At 33.9% G+C, this 18,110-nt stretch overlaps 1 protein-coding gene across 5 annotated transcripts in view; it reads right to left on the minus strand.

Moving 5' to 3' along the window:
* Nucleotides 1-18,110, minus strand: part of LOC128984964 (pickpocket protein 19-like) — a 100,319-nt gene that overhangs the window by 22,590 nt on the left and 59,619 nt on the right. The window contains exons 7-9 of one of the 5 annotated variants that reach the window (XM_054404352.1): nucleotides 10,698-10,830; nucleotides 9,344-9,438; nucleotides 5,941-6,464 (exon numbers count right to left, since the gene is read on the minus strand). The exons of 1 other annotated variant lie outside the window; for it this stretch is intronic. In XM_054404352.1, the coding sequence (XP_054260327.1) occupies nucleotides 6,313-6,464; nucleotides 9,344-9,438; nucleotides 10,698-10,830 (380 nt within the window). In that variant the 3' untranslated portion in view covers nucleotides 5,941-6,312. Of the gene's footprint in view, nucleotides 1-5,940; nucleotides 6,573-9,343; nucleotides 9,439-10,697; nucleotides 10,831-18,110 lie in introns of those variants that run through there. 3 more of the 5 variants (XM_054404338.1, XM_054404346.1, XM_054404360.1) reach the window with 3 other exon arrangements.

Below are 18,110 nucleotides of genomic sequence, written 5' to 3' on the forward strand. Positions count from 1 at the left end.
AATGTACAGGGGGTTACGTACAATATTTTTCATTATCCATTTCACTCATCTTCTAACAGTAACGTTCTTTTAAAAACAAAAGCTAGGTTAGGAAAATTCCTTAAAGCATAACAATAAAATTCAAGCGCACAGCTGATTTCTAGCGTTCAACGTCGTCGGCTCCATAGAGGTATATTTTTAAGTTGAGCACTCAATGTTATTTAAATGGGTTTCATTACCTCACCGAGTGAGTTTTTGAAACTTTACTTCACTCGTGAAGTAAAGAAGATGTACGGTATACATCACGCTTGGGATAGGGAAATTTAACATGGAGGGTTAGGTAAACCCCTTTTAACTTCTAACAAGGCAGTGTGGAATATTTATTACCAACTAAGTCCCAACCAGGTTGAACTCTTGCCCCGACATAATCCTCACATCACTTCTGTAGGAGAGGTACAGGACAGAAGTTCTCGTCCCACACATCTCCGACCATGATGATGCCGTGGTAATAGATGTCTACACTCCATCGGTGAGATAACCCACTGTTTTTCCTTGGCATGCAAATTATGTCTTTTCACATATACCTAACCTCTCAAAACCTGAGGCTCTGCTTAAAGGGGAGAGCATATTAAATGTGGAATTCACTCTAAAACTCATGAATATCAAATTAAATTTAGACAGAATAGAAAACTAGTGTTTAATTGAATCAAGGAAAAACACTAAGGCAATAATCAAATATAAAAACATAAACATGACTTAAATAAAATTAATAGTCACATGCTAGCTTATATACGGATCATGAGTGAAAGTCCAACACGCCCCCTCACGAATGATCTTGGTGAAGTTATTTAAGTCCAAGTTGTGTCACATGTCTTTCAAAATTAGGTTTTCCAAGAGCTTTGTTAAGAACATCAGCCGTCATTGATTCTGTAGGAAGATACTTCAGTTCAATAGTTCCTTCTTCAATTTTTTTCTCGGACAAAGTGTAATCTAATGTCTATATAACTTATATTGGAGATATTGGCAATGAATAGTGAAATGTATAATTAAATTTAAAAGTTCAAAAAGGCCAATATACAGAGGGGTGCAAAAGTAGGTATACACTAATGAAACATTTTATAGAAAAATATATTTACTCGTATAAAAAGTAAACATTTTTAAATTAATCTGAAGAGTATTAATACGCCTAATTAACTCTTAAACATGCTGTACTTGACAAAAACACTCACTCCCTTGTGTGTTCAAACTGTTTGCCTGTTTGTACTGTATACCTACTTTTGCACCTCTCTGTATAACAAATTATTTTAATCCACAAGCGCTTTCAGAAACTATGTTTCCATCGTCAGGCTGTGTTTAAACTATGATACAAAAAGTAAATATTTACAATAATAAATTAATTTAAAGTAAGGTTAAAACAGATGATGAAGAGGATATTAGAAAAATATATGAAAAAATAATCTTTTGAAATTTGGATATATTACGGTGTTTTTCTTGATGTAATTATTTAAGTATATATATGAGGTATTTTAAGGCCATAGTTGGGAAAGTTAGTCAAAAATTCTAACTAGTTAGACGTTATAAGTTAGTCCCGTAAAAAGTAACTGATAGAAGTTATAAATTAGTTAGTTTAAAAAGTAACTGATAGAAGTTATTAGTTAGTTGAAAAACTAACTGATAGAAAATAAAGTTAGTTTTAGTAGAAATTAGTTGTTCGTTGGGCAGTTGTTTTAAAGTATTTTTTAATGTCACATCTTGGTTACTAATATATACTATAATATGAGTAAAGATTGCGCAAGATATGATTTAAAAAATGGCTCATACGATTTCCTCCAATTTTAATGCTATTGAAAATTGCTTGTATAATACATTTGCATTGTATGATGTCATATTAACCAAAGGGATAATTACGACTGTTCAAAAACATTAAGTGTTCTACTGCAAAACAATATACACTGACTTTGAACTAAAAATCTAAAGGAAAGGCCAAGGAGATTTGTATTTTTCGACGATGCACCGCACGAATTGATGCGTTATTACACCATCCCGTAATTATAGTTGCAACGTTCCACGATCCCAGTGACTTAATGCAATAACGGTCGTCAGATAACAGATGTTATGTATCATGAGTTTTATATTGATTGAAGCTTATTGTGGACATTTTATAGATTGATCGTCCAAATTAAAAAGTTTTGTAGACTAAATTGAGGATAAGTGGATGTCTAACAAAAACGAATTGACTTTACTATTTAATTAATCGTAGTAAGACTGAAAATATTTGTAGGCTTATAAGCTCTATTTTTTACCTCTTGAACAAATCAAACACCTCGAGCAGGATCGGTCCCCTGGTACTTGTGTTTTAATCAAACATTGTCACATTTTACATTACTACAACATAAACAAATGACATAAAACTTGTCAGATAATGAACATCAACTAAAGACAATGTTTTGACACTTATCAATCACCAAACAAACATTTCCCCTTCCCACCCATCAGAGCTTGAAGTGTTGATAATGGCCGTCACTACCCTTCCACAGGCCCACTGCATTCCAAAGCAACTGGACTTTGACTTTCTATTTCCCCACCCCCCGCGTTGTTTGTCTACAAGGGCACTGACCTCTCACGGCCGCACGCAACAACCCTCACTGATCACGTGAAATAAATAACCAGTATTTGAGATGCTTCCGCATAATTGGGAAAGGTAGTTGAAAATTCTAACTAGTTAGAAGTTATTAGTTAGTCCCGTAAAAAGTAAATGATAGAAGTTATTAGTTAGTTAATTTCAAAACAAACGAATAAAATAGAAGTTAGCCAAAAAAACTAATGAATAGTTCTATTCGATAGAATTTCTATTCGTTATTCCCAAGTATGTTTAAGGCTGATATATTTATGAGCCATTTTGAGATTTTGGCAAAACAATCATTACCATATTTTCCCAGAATTTGGATTAGATATGTTGATGACATATTTGCTGTCTTTGACAAAAACCAAGACATAAAAATATTTACCAACCAAATCAACGGAATATATCCAACAATTAAATTCACGACAGAAACAGAATTAGATGGAAAACTCCCATTTTTAGATGCAATGGTAATTAAAGCAATAAATAAACTCGAGTTTGACATATACAGAAAGAAAACACATACAGATAGATATATTACCAATGACTCAAACCACCCACCATTTCAGAAAAGAGCTGTTTTTCATTCATTGATTCATAGATTACTCAATACACCCTTAACAAAAGAACGATTTAACAAAGAACTGAAATATATCAAAAATGTAGCGACTTTTAATGGATACTATACAAAATTAATAGACAACATGTTAAGAAAATCCAAATGAAAAAAACATAAAAATCAGAGAACTACCCACATTTCAGAAAAGAAAAAAGAAAAGAATTGGATTAGTATAACATACAACTCAAAATTTGCAAGTAATATTAAGAACATTTTTAAGAATAAAACATCACAAAATTTATCTGTCAGACCTATTGACCTACTGAAATCAAAATTAGGCAATCCTAAAGAAAAACCATCAAAATTTGAATTGTCTGGAATATATGAAATTAATTGTAATGATTGTAACATGAAATATATCGGCCAAACAAAGAGAAAAATCCAAACCAGATTCAAAGAACACCAAGCTCATACAAAATACAGAAGACCTGAAAAATCAGCCCTTGCTAGCCACAGTATTAATACAGGACACATTTTCAATTTGGGAAACCTTAAACTTTTGAAACATATTATAAAACCTCAACATCTTGATGCATGGGAATCTTATTTTATAGAAAAAAACAGATCAAAATTATTTGTTAAATAATGAAGACGGCCCAATTATAAACTCGGAATTACTTAAAATAATTACATCAAGAAAAACACTGTAATATATCCAAATTTCAAAAGATTATTTTTTCATATATTTTTCTAATATCCTCTTCATCATCTGTTTTAACCTTACTTTAAATTAATTTATTATTGTAAATATTTACTTTTTGTATCATAGTTTAAACACCGGTGGGGCAGTGCAAGTCCGAGGAACGGAGGATCGTGGATCAGATCATACCGGCGCATCAGCATAGCTTATCTAACTGTTCGCGGAAAATTGTTATCTGTATCACTGTTGCTGTCAAAACGTATAATTTGTAGATTAAATTTGAATTAAATATAATTAAACTATCATAACCTAACCAAACTAACCAAACTTGCTGATAATGATAAACTCGAATGAAGGTTTACTAATCGAAAAATAGCTCTGTTCTAAAAATAAAATTAAAAATGTCTCAAATTCAATTTTACAATCTTTTAATTATAAAATTAAACTGTCATAACCTAACCAAACCAACCAAACTTGCTGATATGAAAAAAATTGTTGACAAAAAGTTAGTGCTCCCAGTGGGATTCGAACCCGGCACCATCAGATTATCAGCCCGACACGCTATCCACTACACCACAAAGGCTCATGACTCAGTTCGGTTCAGTATCGTTGCAGTAATGGTTGACGTCACGCCATCGGCACTGAGCGGTGGTGGGGGGTTTTTTGATCTGATCCACGATCCTACCGATCGGCCGTTCCTAGGAGTTGCACTGGCAGTCTAGATGCTTATAAAACACTAAGGCAATAATCAAATATAAAAACATAAACATTTGACTTAAATAAAATTAATAGTCACATGCTAGCTTATATACAGATCATGAGTGAAAGTCCAACACTGCTGAACTTTAAAGGTCATCTCCAGACAATAAGGTGGGATTGGCTTTTCGAAACCCCGATGCATGGTTTGACGTGTTCTTTGACTTTGAGACTTTACAGGACACTTTTGAGGAATGCTTCCCCGCCACGATCAAAAGAGGTCAAAGGTAAACACAAGAACTTCATCGAAACCCAGGCACTGAGTGAGGGATTGGTACTCCCCTAACCTGATTGAAATAAAAAATTGTATGATGGTCTTCGTGACAGAGGGGTTGTACACCTTTACCTGGCCCTGAAAAGATCTTACAATAAAAAATCCGAGGAAGCCAAAAGGCTGGCAAACGTTCATTTTATTGAAGGCTCGCAAAATCAATGCAAAGCAGCCTGGAGTGTGGTAAATAGTGTAAAGCTCCAGAAACCCAAAATGTCCTGCATGGCGAGTCCCCCATCCTCATAGCCCCCTTTGTTGGAAGGAGTGTGGAAGAGCTCCACTGTTTCTTTGACAGATGGATCCCCAGTGCCGGATTTACCACTAGACCGATTAGGCATGACTTCACCGCGGCTGCGGGTGTCGATGATGTCACCGTGATTGCAGCCTGAGGGAGATGTTCACGATTTTGCCGCGGTCGCGAGTGTTGATGTCGCCGTGATTGCAGCCCACGGTAGATGTTTACGATTTTGCTGCGGCCGTTGGTGTCGATGATGATGTTCCTGTGAATGCAGCCCGTGGGAGATTTTAACGATTTCGCCACGGCTGGGGGTGTAATGAGGATGTCTCTGTGATGGCTTCCCGAGGGGTATGTTTACGATTTCGGCACGGCTGCGGGTGACAATGATGATGTCCTCATGATCGCAGTCCACGGGAGATGTTTTAACATGACTTTGACGCCATCGCAAGTGTCGATGATGATGTTCCTGTGATTGCTGCTTCGCAGGAGATGTTTATAAGTTTGCCACGGTGACGATTGTTGATGATGATATCCCTGTGATTGCAGCCCACGGGAGATATTCACAATTTTACTGCGGTCACAGGTGACGATGTCGTCAAGGTCACAGCTCGCGGGATATGATCACAATTTCGCTGCAGTCGGGAGTTTTGAGGATGATGTCCCTTTGTTGCAGCCCGAGGGGAATTTTCATGATTTTGCCGCGGTCACGTATACCTATGATGGCTTTGACTTGATTTAGGAGAGATGTCCACGATTTCATTCACGATTACTTCCGCGATTGCAAGGAATTTCTACTACAGGGGGAGGGCCGGACAAGTAATTTGGCCTAGGGCCGCAAGTACCCTAAATCTGGGAATCCCATCTCAGAGAAGCAGATACATACTCTGATCTCTGGTCTTAAAAGTTTGAGAGCCTATGATTGCTATGGCTGGTAATCGACAGTCACTGCAGTTATTGAATTTATTGAAAGTATAATAAATGCAGTGGATAAGAGAGAAAAAGTAATTGGCATTTTTCTTGATTTAACAAGGGCATTTGATAGTGTATCGCATGAAAATCTTATCGACACTTTATCAAAATTAGGTATTCATGACAAAGAATTAAATTGGTTTAAATCCTACCTATTTCTTAGGCAACAATATGTTGAGATAGAACATTATAAATCAGATTTCTCAAGTAAATATAATTACATCCAAAAGTTTAATTCACAGATGCAGATGGTCCGCCATGGAGTTCCGCAGGGGTCGGTGTTGGGGCCCCTCTTGTTCCTAATATACTTGAGGGGTCTGCCGGACTTGATGCCTGTGGGCGGGGCGGCCTGTTTGTATGCTGATGATACTAATATTACCATTTGTGGAAATTCAAAAGAAAGTATTGAGGCATCATCATTGGCCAGTCTCTCCATTATAAAACAATTCTTAGATAGCAAAAACCTTCTTTTAAACCCTGAAAAATCTAATTTTGTATCATTTTCTACAAAACAAAACAAAAACAAATTAAATCCAGACATAATCTTAGAAGATTATAAATTACAACAGGTAGAACATACAAAATTTCTTGGTTTAATAATTGATAAAAATCTAGCCTGGGACAAACATGTTGATCATGTTATCAAAAAAATGTCTTCAGGAGTATCTGCTTTAAGACAAATGTATAAAGTTTGCAGCTTAAAAACATTAATATCAATATATTATGCCTTAGTTCATTCTAATTTAGCTTATGGAATCAGTATATATGGAGCAACTACATCAAAAAACTTAAAACGGATTTTATCGTACCAGAAAAGGGCAATTAGGGCAATGTTTAATTTGAAAAGGAAAGATTCGGTAAAACATATTTTTACCGATCTTGGAATACTAACTGTTCATGGACTATATATCTTGGAAACTATTATTTATGCAAAAAATATTACAAAAACTCAGGTATCCAACAAAATTAGTCATAATTATAACACTCGTTCTCAATCTCACATTGATAGACACAATCTAGAATTTTATAAAAAGAAAACAAAATTCGCAGGAAATAAATTTATGTCCCATCTTCCAAAAATACTTCTAAATGAAAATGATACAAAAAAGTTTAAAAATTGTCTGAAACAGTATTTGATTAAAATTTCCCCTTATTCTCTTGAAGAGTTTTGGGAGAACAAATAAAATAAATATTCTGTCTTATTTTTAGTTCTTAAATGTAAAACATTTTATTTTGTAATATCTGACTCTATTCCTGTACAATTGTACTTACATGAATAAAGGATATTTTGATTTGATTTGATTTGATTTGATTTGAATCTTAAATGTTAAAGGATGTGGCTGATGACATCGCTGCCCCCTGACTACAGTCGTCAACAGATACTTATATATATACAGGGTGAGTTTTAATTGTCCCCCCCCCCAACTTTTTTCTACATTTTTTCAAATATCAATCCCAGACCACTTCCAAACATTGTTGGGTAGTAAGTACTTCATTTTGACAAGGTGGCCATTTCCGGCCGCCATCTTGGATCCGCCATATTGGATGCAAAATTTTTTTTTCAAATGTAAAGGTGGGGTTGTGACCCATTATTTCGAACTAAATTTTTACCCTGATTACAATGCCGCAAACCGTTTAAAAAAATCTTGATTCATTCTAAAGTTATGAGGGCTTTTTAAAACTTTATTTTTAGCCCATTTTAACATTGTGCATTTACAAACTAAGACCATAATCTCAAAATAGTGCTAGATAAAGATAAGTATACACTACCAGTAATTGTCGACCTATTTTCACTTGGTTATGACTGATGTATTTTTTTCGGCCGCCATCTTGGATCCGCCATTTTGAAATGTGATCAATTATTTTAAATATGAAGGGGGCGTTGTGACCCATCATTTCGAACTATTTTTTTAAGCTGAACTTAATTCCATGATCCGTTTTTCATTTTCATTTTTTGATTTTGAAATATTGACATTTTTAACAAAAAAATTTCCATATTTCATAAATAAAACTTGATAACAAAAAATGGATTGCGGCATTGTCTTCAGCTTAAAAAAGTAGTTCGAAATGATGGGTCACAACACCACCTTCATATTTAAAATAATTTATCACATTTCAAAATGGCGGATCCAAGATGGCGGCCGAAAAAAATACATCAGTCATAACCAAGTGAAAATAGGTCGACAATTACTGGTAGTGTATACTTATCTTTATCTATCACTATTTTGAGATTATGATCTTAGTTTGTAAATGCACAATGTTAAAATGGGCTAAAAATAAAGTTTTAAAAAGCCCTCATAACTTTAGAATGAATCAAGATTTTTTTAAACGGTTTGCGGCATTGTAATCAGGGTAAAAATTTAGTTCGAAATAATGGGTCACAACCCCACCTTTACATTTGAAAAAAAAAAATTGCATCCAATATGGCGGATCCAAGATGGCGGCCGGAAATGCCCACCTTGTCAAAATGAAGTACTTACTACCCAACAATGTTTGGAAGTGGTCTGGGATTGATATTTGAAAAAATGTAGAAAAAAGTTGGGGGGGGGGACAATTAAAACTCACCCTGTATATGTGTCCGTTAGCACGATAACTCGAGCAAAAATGATCCGATTTTGATTAAATTCGGTACAAACGTGTAAACCTACATTTATTCAAACGAGTTCGCGAACCAGCATGATCGGACTATGGGAACGGGGGTTTATGGGGGGTTTTATGGGGTGAAAATAGGTTTTTCCCATTTTTGACCCTATAAACACAAAATTTCACACTTTCTTTCCAAACCATTTTGTACAGCTTAAAAAAATAAACAATTTATTATGTTGAAGTGTTATTATGCGCCTATTAGTTATAGAGAAATTTCCAAAAAACTGTAAATTTAAAATTCCCATGTTATTCTTATGGAGAATAAGTCAACTGTTGTAGTTTACTTGTTTATGAACATATTTTGGAAAATACTTTCATTTCTTACTAAACTATTAAAATTTGACAAAAAAAATACTTTTTACCCTCCCTGTTACAGCAAACCTAAGTACTCGTTAAACTAATTCTATTTAAATAGGGAATAAATGTGATATTTTTAAGAAGGCATTTTAGTGTAAATTCAACCAGGCAAATGGAAATTCGCTAAGTCTGCAGGTTTGCTGCGGCGGGAGTATTTGAACTATTGCAGGTTTTTATGACTTTGTGATTTTCACATTAATAAACATGTGTGGAAAATCCCATAATTGGGCACTTATGGCACTTACCAATGAACTCCACTGGGCCATACGTCACATCCGACAAATAAAGAAGGTTGTACTGCCCCTTGTAGTGAATATCGAACCCAATGTGAGAAAAGTTTCTAAGGGGAAAATAATCTGTTAAAAACATCTGTTTGCCTAAGTTTTCACTTTCTTAGTTTCTCAGTAAAACAAAAAACAATATTCATCATACTGCAGCAAAAACAGCCGTTTTTAATGCATGGGTTGCGGGTCTAAAGTATCATTTTTACTCTCTAGGAAGTAAAAATCGTTTTGAGCCCCTAGGGAGTAAAAATCAGCTGTTGTAAACAGTTGTAAATTTCTATTGTGGCAATCGTATCGATCAAAATTATTTATCGATTGATTTATTAGGTACCTAAGGTTTTAGCGTATTGTTGTCGATCGCTCAACATATCGATGGTATAACGTACTGTAACACAATCGTAATATTCGTAATAGACTAAATGATTGAATCACTTACTAAACAGCTGCTTATTTGCATGGAAGTTGTTTTGAGAGATTATCTTTACATAAAAATTATTTCCTTTACTAGCTTAGTTTGTTAAATTAATGATGTAGTATTGACGAAAAATGTAGTTTACCACACAAGCAAAAAGTGTCTTTTTAACCCTCACTCATTTTCCGACCTCGGCTTCGCCTTGATTGTAAAACTTAACCTCGGGTCAAAAAGAGTCACTTTAGGACATTAATTCTGATTAAATATACTATTCTTTTCAAATATTTAGTGTATAGTGATCACCCACATTCAATAAAGTAATGTGCACACATTAAAACTTCTACAATTCCAGTTTAGGGTAATATGTTGTCACTGTCAGTAAAGTCATAGCATAACCATACATTTTTGGTGCTAAGGAGAGGGTCGAGATCTGATAACTCTTAATTTTGTTGTTGATTAAATTATCATAAGGAATTCTTGTTTACGGTATCATTTTAGTTTATATTTTCAACATTAGTTTTGACAGAGTATAAAACTAAAATATTAGATCAAATGTTTTACAAAAGACTGATGAGTGTTGTGACCAACTTTTGTTGATTCTCAAAAGTATAGCTATATTTTCAAGCTTTTTACAACCTTTTAACAGTGTTTATTCAACTTTTTTTAAATAAAAATGTATAATATGTTTTGTTTCTGTACAACCTTTTAAGCAAGAAAGGGTTTATTTGAATTATCATTTATTTAAAAAAATATTTCATAACAGTATTGAAGTAATGGAGGTGGGGGGAAAAAATTTTCTAAAATTATATGTCAAAGTTGTGTTTGCTGTTATGTTGCATGACTAGAAAGTCCTCTAAAGGATAATTACTTTGTTAATTTAAGCATACTGAAGTTTTCACTTACTGAGTTTGTGATATTGATGAATCAAACATAAACTGTTGGCTGTTACAATCTGGTGGACAATCACAAGCCATGCCCTCTTTCTGAGTTTTAAAAAATTCTTGAGATGATGTAGGTACACGAGAATTAAACACCACTAAAAAAGTCACAGATTCAGTTAAAATGCAATCTAAAACTAAGCACCCACTGAGTCGAGACGGCACAAGACGTTCTGCAATTTTTAATGGACTGTGAGAGCTGGATCAGTAGGTACAGGACATACGGACGATAGATACCTCCACAGTCTCCATCTAGCACTTTTGTTGAAAACTACATTACGTTAGTCCGCTCTGCAGCCGGCGCCAAAGCCGCGGATGAGTCATCTTCACGTCAGGATGTCCTAGAAATCTTTTCCCAAACTGTGGTCCTGTCCTGACTGTGAGGGAGGGATAGTGCGCGCACACATAGGAAAATCAATACTAAACATTAAGTCCCGTACGTACTGTCCCAACCCAGTGCATGCAAGAATTATTAATTTTTAAACATTGCTAAAGAATTATTTAATTTCAAGACCACTGTATTAATTGGGAGAATTTTAGTACCTATGTTTTTAATGTAGTCTTATGAAAATGTTTTGACACAATTCTATGTACTAATTTCATGTACAATTAGTCATACGAAGCTGTGATTATTTCTTTTAAAAAATGTTATGGACTCCAATAAGATACATTTCAAATATAAGTAAGTAACACTAAGAAAATAATATTATCCTATCCTATCCTGTCCTATAATACAAGCTAAGTCTGTTTGACTGTAGCATATAACTCGAAATCCAGCAGAAGAATTTTCACTGAATTTTGGAATTAGGGAATTGTATACATAAAAACGTGATTGGCGACATCCACTACCTAAGGAAAATTTGTATTTCGCTACACAACTGTATATTGGTTGAACAAGAAGGAAAAAGTAAACAAAATTCTTGTGTGAGGTGTTTAGTTGGGTTATGGTTTACCTAGCTTAAAATTACCTCCGTTCGCTCGGACAGCTTGAGACGTCCAGGGTTTTATCATGATTATAGATTATATCACAGAGCCCTAGGGTGGCGTTATGGTGACAACCTACTAGCAGTATCGCGCTCTTGAGGAAGATCGGCGGCCCATCGACGCGCCAAATATCGATGATAAGGTCAAAGTAAATAGCAGAATGGTTGGGTTTTAAACAATGAAAACATAACTAGTGTACCTGTTGCTGGAATTCAAGCAATGGCTAAGTATTGCAGGTGTTATTTTAAAACAAATAAAAGTCATAATTTCTGATGACTTTAAAAGATTCGACTCAAAGATTATGGAAATACAGTACTCAAGATGTACATAACAGATTGATATAATCAACATTTCTTGTAAATAGTGTTTTCTACAAATAGCCTTACTCATAGCCGCATTAGGTTGTGAATAATAACGATTGTAAATATAAAAAAAACATTATTTCTATTTCTTGTCCTTGGTGGTGTTCTATGAATTTCCTATGTTTCCATAGTTTGCAAATCGACTCTTTCAATGATAACCAAGAAATGCAGCACAGCGTTAATTCAGTTTTCTTTTTAGTAGGCCCTATATCAAATTATCCAGGCTCTCTCGCTTTTTTCCATTGTAATATTTACGCCAACCCAAATAGTAAATATTTAATTTCAACCAAGTCAGTAAATGTTTGTAGCAAACTCCTTGTTCCCACCACCCTGGCTTAAGTCTGGGACTTATTTGCCAAGCCAATTCCCCGTGAAAATCTTCTTTCTTTTTAGGCTTCAGCCACTTTCAATCCTCGTCCAGACACATTATGTGTCCAAAAGCCTAACAGCACGACTCCCTTCCCTATTTCGCCCTGAGCGATGGGATGATGGGATCATTGAGATTCGCTCTAACCTTTTCTTCTCCCCTTCATGGGCAAGTTTTCATTCCTTTTCTTTCTTAGTTTTTGTTTGTTTCTTTTTTTTTAATAAAAAAAAAAAACTTGTATGATGCCTGGTTTTTCCTTAGCTACTTTTTTAAACGTCTCAATTGTTTCCTTGTCACTCATCATGTTTTATTTTCTCATCTCTAGAGCTCTCTTATCCAAGAATTTTTCCAGTTCTCTCCTATTTGTCTCCTGAAGTGAACTATTTATAAATACGTGAATCGTGGTTTTTATTTCTCCACATCTACATACTTCCTCTTCCAACAGGTGAAATCTCCAAAAATTCGCCTTGAAATTTTCCATGTACTGTGACAAACTGCGTTTCATAATGGCCCATTTCCCAATCTTGTTCCATTCTCTTTCTGATGTTAGGTGTATATCCGAACGTTTACCTTTAAAACGCTAACATAATATTCAGCTATCAACGACAATAGATTATTTGTACTCGGCCTCCTCCTATTATTGTTTTTACTCCTATATTGACCGTCCTGGTCGACGTCTTATAGTCTCCATTATGTCAAAAATTTTTTTATTATGTTTTGATTTTGTGGAAATAAACACTGGTTTAAAACAGTGAAACATCAATCTTTTCAACTATAATCTAATAACCAGCTGTTTCAAATATTAGTGTCAATTTCAAAATATTCATCTGCTCAAATGTAAACAAACATTTTCTCCCTAAGAATAACATGGGGACTTTGAATGCCACTGGGGCAGAGCCCTGATGGAAATCCAAAGTTTTTTTGTTTGATGGCAAAACTACATGCTAAGACCTTTCTAACGACACCTTGGACGTGGTGATCGGTAGCACCACCGCTCCAAAACAATTATGACAAAAATATGCCTAGCGTATTAAATATATAGATTTACGCTTTATGACAAGATCTATTCTGTCCGATACACTCATGCTACTAAATTCGTCACATCACTGATAAATTGCATGATTAGGTTTTTCACAGATTACACAAACATGAGTAAAAGAAGACTTTCCCTTTGCTTGGTTAAACGACCCTTTACTTTGAATACCTCTATTATTAGAATGACTAATGTTAGATTCAGATGTCTTAGATATGCTTGAGGATGCCAAGGCATTAATTCTTTGGATAAGAAACGATTTTAGCTGCTCAAAATTAGGACTATCCTGTGTAGTTAAGGACATTTCCCATTGTTTTCTAGTCTCACCATCTAATTTGCTAGTTAGTATACGTACACAAGTATGCTATTCCATTCACCTACATTTTCACCTAACGACTTTAGAGCCCTAATATGGGTTTCAGATTCATCAACTAGTTTTCTAAGTCCTTGTGAGGACTCATTTTGTAAAGGTACTTGACTGAATAATCCATTTAGGTGAGAATTTACAATCAGCCTTTTGTTGTCATACCTGAGCTTTAGAATGTCCCAGGCCTCAAAATAGTTTTGATCTGTAGACGGAAGTGACTGCAATAGTTGGTGTGCCTCCCCTTTTAGACAAGATTTGAGATAAAATAGCTATTGGATGTTTGGAAGCGACTGGTTGTCATGGACAATAGATATAAATAACTCGCTGAATAAAGGCCATTCCTCAATATTCCCATTAAATGATGGTAGATGTAAATTAGGTAATTTGACTTGAGGTATAGGGTCAACTGAAACACTTTGTTGAATAGAATTAACCGAAGGAACGGGAACTAGATTAGGGACATTATTTTGATATTCACCTAGTAAATTTAATAATTTAGCTTTAGTTGCAAAATAATCATCTTCGAAAGCTCCTAAAATGTCATCATTAGCTTGTTCCTCATCTAAACTGCTAATTTCTTCATGAATTTGAAGATAACGATCAAATAGTTCATCTAGCTTTTCTTGCCTTACAATCAGGTTTGCCCTATCTGTATTGGTATTACTCACATTTTCTAGGTAGGTTTTGATTCTGGTAAGGGATGATTTCACTGTACTCCTCTGTTTTAATAATGTTGTTACTCTTTGCTGGCTCATATCGCGTGGCGTAGAAGAACCATAAAGAAAATATAGATATTAAATTAGAAAAAGTGGACTTGGTTTTCACATTGATTTACTCACTCAACTCATATTGTATTTACACTATCAATGAGAGGAAGTCAGTCAAGTAAATTAAGAATAATAGGGGCCCCAATATTTATCCTTGAGGGACACCATACTTAACAATTTTTGTTGAGGAAGTGAAAGTAATTAATTGGTTATGGCTATTTATTTGATCAATTGTGATATACTGCTGCCTGCCTGTAAGATGAGATTCAAACCAACTCCAAGCTCTCCCTTTTACACTGTTATATTTAAGTTTTTCAAGAAGTAAATCATGTGAGACACTATCAAAGGCTTTTGTTAAGTCCAAGAATATTCCAACTACTTTTTCCTTTGAATCAATTGAATTAATTATAGATTAACAGAAATCGACTCCTGCGTCAATCACAGACCTTCCTTCTCTAAAACCATATTGTTCCTTATCTAATAAATTATTTTCCTCTAAGTATTTTAAAAGTTGTATAGGCCTATGCACAACTTGCTCAAAAATTTTGGAAAATGAGCATAACAATGAGATAGGCCTGTAATTACACATTTCTTCTGGGCTACCATTCTTATAGCAAGGTTTAATTTTTGATTTTTTTAATTTTTCGGGAAAAATTCCAGAGATGAAAGAAGAGTTTATAACATCTAGTAATGGTAATAATATATATAGACGAGCCTGTTTAATTATTGGCATTGGTATTTCATCCCAGCCAGTAGGAAATTTATTATCAAAAGAAGTTATAATGTTGTCCAGCTCTTCATAAATAATTGGTGAAAGACTAAATTTTTATATAAATTTTTTGGAGGGTGAAATAATATTTTTTGGACCAGTAGAAGATATTGTTTTGGGTAATATGTCATTTTCAACCATCATTGTATAGTAATCATTGAAGAGATGACAGGCATCTTTAACATCCGTGTATTTATTGGCTTTAATATATGGTAAACTTAAACTTTCACCATGGCTTGATTTATGATTTGCTCCAACTTCCCTATTTACAATATCCCATGTAGTTTTACTGACATTTCTTGATTTTTCCAATAAGTTATGATAATAATTACTTTTAGTTTCAATGACTTCTTTTTTTAGTTCTTTCTTTTTTTTATTATCAGAATATTTTTAAATGATTTATCTTTAAAATTCCTAGCAGTATTACTCGAATCTAAAACATCTATTTAGTCCAGTAAATATGTACAAAAAATAGGGGGTTGCTGTGCAAAAGGTCGGGTAGTTCTGATTTTTGGATATGTTGTTAGTGTTGTGTCCATAACATAAAATCCAAGTTGTCCACCTCGAGATACCACCGCGCGCCGCGGGGCGCGCCACTTGTTAACGAAATAGCAAAAATCTGACCATCTGCCTGATCTTTCAGCCTCAATAAACTGTTAACTATGTTAAACTGTTATATTTTGTTTTCATGTGAAAGTATTGTACCCAAAGCTTAGCTTAAATGTTTATGTATAAACTTTTGACAGCTTTGGGAAGAGTAGTTTTGCCGTTAAAGGTATATTTTGAAGGTCTGTTTTTTGGTATGTAAATCTACATTTATTAAAACGAGTTCGTGTAGCATGATCAGGCCATGGGAACGGTTGCTTTATGGAGTTTTTTGTTAAGAACAGTTTTTTTATTTATTTTTGACCCTCAAAAGATAGAATTTTACAATGTATCTTCAAACCATTTTGTAGAGCTTAAAAACAAATAATTTAGTACATAAAAATGTTTTTTACAGTTATTGGTTACGGAGATAGTAAAAAATAATTGCAAATAAAAAATCTCCATGTTATTCTAATAGCAAAGATTTTTAATTATTGTTTTTTCCTTATTTATAGATACATTTTTATAAAATTGGGTATATTTATTTGTTTCTTATCATACTATTATTATTTTATTAAATGATATACTATATTACCCTCCCTGTAGCAGCAAACCTAGGTACTAGTTAAACCTAATGTTATTTAATAGGTTTGTGAAAATCAAATCAAGCAAATGGAAATTCGCTTAGTATGCAGGTTTGCTGAGTAGGGGGTATTTTTATTCATGCTTTCATTTATTTTCTATTAATAGCAAATCAACTGGCATACTCTCTAAATCAATACGGGGTTTGCTTCAATCAACTATATTGTGGAAATATTGACAAAACCACAATTTTTATACGTATTTGGAAAATTTATTTATTTTGAAGGTCTGTATTTTGGTTGTTATTTACGCTACACACTTGCTGTTAGGCTTAAACTGTCACAAATTTATCCTCGTTTAATTATATAAAGTAATACTTTCAGTAAAATCAACTGTTCGCGAGATAGAGTGAAAACCCACAGGAATGGTCAGATTTTTGCTATTTCATTAACAAGTGGCGCGCCCCGCAGCGCGCGGTGGTATCTCGAGGTGGATAACTTGGATTTTATGTTATGGGCCCAACACTAACAACATATACAAAAATCAGAACCACCCGACCTTTTGCATACCACAATGTCTTATTTTACTGGACTAATTATTTTATTTATAATATCATCTGTAATCCAATTACTATTTCCTCTGGTTAATCTACTTTTAAGCTTAGGAAAACAAACATCAAAATCATACTCTAAATTATATTAAAGAAAATGTCAAACTTATTACTAACAGGTGCAACACATTGATCCAGTTTTCACTTACCAAGAGTTTACAAAACTGAGCAATGCTATCATCAGTAAATTTCCTACGGTATGTTACAATTGTTTTTTGGGTTTTTAAAATTTCTATACTGTTACCAGTAATTACACACAGCTGAGCATCATGGTAAGACAATTCAGTAAATATTCCTGAAACTTGTATTTTGCTCTTGGCTATATTAGTAAAAACATTATCAATTGCACTCTTCTTTGTTTTGCAAATTCTAGTTGGGAAATTCACCAATGATATGGTTATATGGTTAGAGTTTAAAACATTAAACAACAATTTTTTATTTTTAGATTCCTCCAACACATCATCACATCAATATAATATTATTATCATAAGACTAGCAGAATACCCGTCCTTTGTACGGTGTTGGCGTATAAGTATAAAATGCTTATTGCAGTTATACTCATATTTTGTGTTTGCAATGGAAGAGGACACGGTTTGAGAAAAATTGGTTCTTTCAATTTATGAAAACTATAAAAGCTTATATAGTTATAAGCTATATAACTCATATACCATAGCCATGATGTTCTACCATTACACCTAAACAATAAAAAGTAAATTATTGAATATTCACACAATATCAAAACATTATTTATAAATTAAAAACATTAAATTAATTGAAAACAATCCTACTTTACAGTTCTCATTGTGCATTCCAACTCGCGTTACAGAGCATTCTAACACGGCTATAGACAACGTTGTTACTAACATAAAAGCTGAGAGTTTACGAGTAACTGGTCTAATAACACATATCTCTGATCATGATGGTCAGCTGTTAGAGTGGATCAATGTAAATA

This window comes from Macrosteles quadrilineatus, unplaced genomic scaffold, assembly GCF_028750875.1.
Source record: "Macrosteles quadrilineatus isolate MER2022 unplaced genomic scaffold, UCM_ALF_1.0 Scaffold_1__1_contigs__length_201487025, whole genome shotgun sequence".
NCBI classification, from domain to species: domain Eukaryota; kingdom Metazoa; phylum Arthropoda; class Insecta; order Hemiptera; family Cicadellidae; genus Macrosteles; species Macrosteles quadrilineatus.